We start from the raw sequence: 4,896 nt of genomic DNA on the forward strand, positions 1-4,896 counted from the left end.
AAAGTTCATGCCTTACTGAATATGCCTTATTTGAGTAAGCAAATGCACACACTTTTTTGGGGGAGCTGCATTCGCTATAAATGGTAAAATTAATTTGGTCTTTTCTTAAAATAGTCTGCAGGTTTTTAAAATAAAAAAATGTATTCGGTCGGCTTTTACGAAAAGTATGTAGAATATCTTCCCTTTGTGTAGCCAAGAAAATGTTTATTTTACATTTAAAATTACCGTAGGGAAACAATAAGTAATTTGAGAATAATATATCTTTAAATTAAAAAAAAAAACTTGTTAGATAGATATATGACACCGGGGACTGCGTGTTTATAAAAATTCGGGTTTTATTATTCTAAGGAGAAATTGATTTTTTATGCACTGAAATTTACGTTAAAATGTAACTCATTTATTGCGCTTAAATACTCTATAACTGCTCTATGTAACTTCATGCCTTTGAATTCACGTAACATGCTTCATGGATAAAATCATCAAATGCACTTATAATTGCGTATAATTTCTCCACTGCTCGAGATGATGCTCTTATATTCGCATATAATTGTTTTACCAGTAAAATGATGAAATGCTTTCATAATAACGGGATCATATGTTGTGCTTGTAAGATTTAACAAATATTTTTGATAAGATTTTATCATAAGGAAAGGTTTCTCTTTCACTATGTATCTGTAAGTACAATCGGAGATATACTTTTTTCAACTTCTGAAACATCAATAATCGCGCAGACAAAGACATAATTTATTGATAAATTTCAGATTCATAGTTTTATTAGAAACTGAAATAATTTTCCGCGTTGCAGTTATATAATGATTGATATCCAAAGACACGTTTTGGCTTCTTATGAATACAGGTGTAAGAATTAGGGAAAACATATACATATTGAAATAGTTTTATAGCAACAAATAAACAAACAAACCTGTATATCCATTTTGAAAAATTTAATAAACGTAAGATCCAAAAAAATAATTTAATCGATTAAACTACGAAAGACGTTATTGCTACGAAATAAATAACACGAAAATTAAACACGCGCTGGACTTCCTTTTGAAAACGTCTGTACGTCCAAGCAAGCAGCAAAAATTAGTGTGTATAAATTTGATATACATAGTATAAAACAGAATTAATGCTATTCCTGGCTAGAAGGTAACGTTAGCGATTGCAGTTTTGCCTCAGTAATGTTTCACCTGAGTGTCAAGTTAATATGTCACTTGATAATGTTTATATAAGAGTTGATAGTCTTTGTGACATCTGTAAATGCGGGTACGAAATATTTTACTAGCTAAAGACAAGCATTTCAAAGTTTGTATTCTAGCATCGTGGCGTATTTTGACTCGTCTCCCCCGAGATTGGCGTTCACGGTGATTTTGGCATCCTTGTTTTTGAAGGGATCCAGGTTTGTGTTTCCTTCAAAATGATTACCTTTCTTCTCAAGGTGGAACCATTCTCCATCGGCAACGACAGCAACAGCCTTGGCACCCGAGATTATAACCTTCCAGAATACATTCTTCAGTGGTGCTTCCTTGTGGAGCACAAGAGGCTCGTGCAAGTAACAGCCGTCTTTCCACTGTGCGTACTGCTTCGGGAATGGGAATACCGGATGGAGCGCCCTTACGCAGTTAATAAGATAGTTATAGACGTTTGGAAGAGACGTGCAATCATCGTCTGCTGGAAGAGCGAAAATCTGGAATTTGAAGTATCCGGACTCTGGAAGATTGATGATGAAGGTGATGGTGCCGTGATAGGTTTGTGTGAACACAAACTGTGAGTGATCACTATTATCCCTCGTGTTAATTAATTGATGTGTAACTTTGAGCGGCTTATTTATTTTCAATTTAATTTCTAACTGGTTATCGTTGGTGCGGATTTCTGGTTCAATTTGACTTAGACATGACATACCTAAGTCACTAAATTTCGGCTGGGCACCGAGGTAGCCCACGGGTAAATCCGGTCGCTGTGCCATTCTCACAAAAGTCCACCAAAGTATTTGGCACAAACGTTTACTACAAAGTCCAAATTTTCAATTTCCTGGAAAATCGACTTCCGCGTACCGCGACTCTTCCAAAGCTGTACTGCGCACAGGTAATGTACTAACTTGGACGGGTAGACAACGATCTGCTATATGTTAATACACGTATACAACAGTTCACAATATCTGTTCCATTATAGTCTTTGCAGGAATCCAAGTAGTGTTTCATATTAAATATTGAAATGGAGAAAATTTATGATTATCCAGCCAATTTATAAATGCCTGTTGTGCAAAATTTAAATAATGTATGAAAGAATATTTCGCTTCATACATATCTGAATAAGACAAAAAGCTGTCTTAATCCAATTCTAAGACTGGCCGTTATTTTAACAATCCTGCACGGCAGTCACGTTAATATGTATTGAACATAATTTACGGGTTTGAAAAGGTGCATACTATCTGTAGATAAAAAGTAACTGCAAAATATTTTTTTAAACAATGTCTGTTTTATGTTTAGGTTAATCTTTGTTAGTAAGCCTTAATTAAATTAATTATATCAAACAAAGCGCAGCCGGGCGACAGATTGCTGACTTAACAAACAGTGCCTGATACAGAATATTCAAACAAACAATTTATCATTACAAACATTTTGAACAGACAATACAGCCCATCTCCGTAACACGAGAGTATACATATGTTTATAAAATCTGAGTTGAACAAACAAATGACCAAACAAGTATGTAAAAAAATCTAAATTGTTTGTTTTTTTCGTTCAATTTTTCAAAATTACAAAATATACGTTTATGTTTCCACATTTCTAATGGTGAAAGTAATATATTTCACTAAAGTTTTTGATCAGGTGTTATGAACTGACTCTAACTTTAACTCATAGCAGGTTATGAAAAGGTCGAGTTTTAAGGGCGTGTTAAAAGTATTGTTTAAATAAAAATCCTCTTGTTTGACGATAACAAATCGATGAAATTTTACGATGTCGACTAAGGTATAAACATTCTGACTTTCACGGTTTAAAGATGATAAATCAAAAACTGACAGAAAACCTGATGTTTCATAGGTCAAATAACATAAAAAATATTTCCCGTATTTTCTGTATTGTATATAACATTATTACAATCGTTAAATTTTATAATTATAACATTATTATCAATATAAAAATATCATACTTGCAATCATCATTATTATCATCGTTAATACCACCACCACGATTATCATGTTCATTTTTATTATCATTTTTATAATCGTGATGATTATGACGTTGACGATGATGATGATGATGACGACGACGACGATGATCATGATCATGATGACGAAGACAGCGACGCCAACGATTATGATGATGACGACCACGACAACGACGACAATGATTATGATGGTGATGATGACCATGACTGCGACGACGACGATTCATAATCTTAATGATGATTATGACGTTGACGATAATGATGATGATGACGATTACGACGACGACGACGACGATGATGATAATGATGACGAAGACGACGACGCCAACGATTATGATGATGACGACCAATACGATGATGATGATGAGGACGAAGACGACGACGTCAACGATTATGATGACGAGGACAACGATGATGACGATGATGATGATGATGATGATGATGACCACGACGACGATGATATTGCTTATAAATATCAACAAACATTAATAAAACAAGTAAACCAACTTCGCTCTAAACATTGTTTATCTCTTTGATGAGGTGAACTAGCTTTTCCTTTCCGATAATAATGTGTAACGTAAAAGATAACGCTGAAGTGGTGGGATTTCGAACAGTTCTCAAGTGGTAACAAACTTAGATCTGTTAGAAAATGCTAAATAAACAATGTTGTAAGATGTATATTTATCGCATACATGTGCCGCTTTTGCGACTCCGTAAAAGTTGTATTACACGGTCGTGCATATTTGTCGTTACGTCACTTGCGTTATTGAAATATAGTGTTAAATTATAGGCTCGTCAATGAGTAAATGATTGTTTTAACTGAAAAAAAAAGTTTTTAGGCATGTGATAATTATATTTTATTCGTGTAGGTTCATCACTAAATTTATTTATCTCGTTGAATAAAGTAATAATATGCTCGTCAGAGGCTCGTATTATATAATCAACTCGTTCAATAAATTCAGTATTGAACCTACACTCATTCGATATCCTATATTTAGTATACAACCTATATGAAAGCACATATGGCAAATAATTAAAAGGGGAAAAATGATAGAAATGTCTGAACATTTTTATATGAAATAGATCAATCATTTTGAGTTAGTAAACGGACTGCGTGGCATAGTACAGTCTGTACCTATATGGTTGTATTCTCGGGAAATGCATGTATATCTTTTTGAGAATAAATATGATTTAATATTTATAGATTAAAAATCCCTGGAAAATTTAAGATAAATAGCTCCTTCTTCGCTTTCCCTGCACGAATGTAACTGTAGCTTAGACATCGTTGAAAGCCTACGGGCTTATCAGTTAGTTGAAATCTATATGTTAGCATATTTGAGGAGTGATACAAGTTTTCGCGATTACGTGTTTCATATACCTGCGATTGTTCGAGAAATTCTCTCGCGGGACTAAAAATAGCAACGGATTTCAAGAATCTTAATTCTCTTTGAAAATATTAGCATTGCTTGCTTGGAGGATAGTGTTTACCTGGGAAGTTAAATAGGATTTTCCTCCTATGTGATATGATACCAAACTTCAGACGTTTTATTCTCGAATAGACGGAACTGAGATATTGTATCTGTGTAAACAATTTACCAGAATAATTAAATTAGAAGTAGGCAAAAGGAATTTATCTTTGTTTATAAACGTATGTTTGCGCTTGGAAAAAACGAATCAATATGCACATGCGGTCTTCCTTCAGCAGTAAATCTAAAGAGTCAAATC

At 33.8% G+C, this 4,896-nt stretch overlaps 1 protein-coding gene across 1 annotated transcript; it reads right to left on the reverse strand.

Annotated features, from left to right (window-relative positions):
* Positions 1–929: 929 nt before the first annotated feature.
* On the reverse strand, positions 930–2,100 carry LOC132733892 (uncharacterized). The gene has a single exon (XM_060720621.1). It carries the CDS (start codon positions 1,964–1,966, stop codon positions 1,301–1,303), a length of 666 nt encoding a protein of 221 aa, XP_060576604.1. The 5' UTR covers positions 1,967–2,100; the 3' UTR covers positions 930–1,300.
* Between the last annotated feature and the right edge of the window lie 2,796 nt (positions 2,101–4,896).

Source organism: Ruditapes philippinarum, unplaced genomic scaffold (genome assembly GCF_026571515.1).
Source record: "Ruditapes philippinarum isolate M1 unplaced genomic scaffold, ASM2657151v2 ctg105_1_1_1_1, whole genome shotgun sequence".
Taxonomy (NCBI): Eukaryota; Metazoa; Mollusca; class Bivalvia; order Venerida; family Veneridae; genus Ruditapes; species Ruditapes philippinarum.

What these genes read in the sequence shown, in the direction of transcription:
- LOC132733892 (XM_060720621.1), bottom strand. Translation starts at nt 1,966, where the DNA reads ATGGCACAGCGACCGGATTTACCCGTGGGCTACCTCGGTGCCCAGCCG.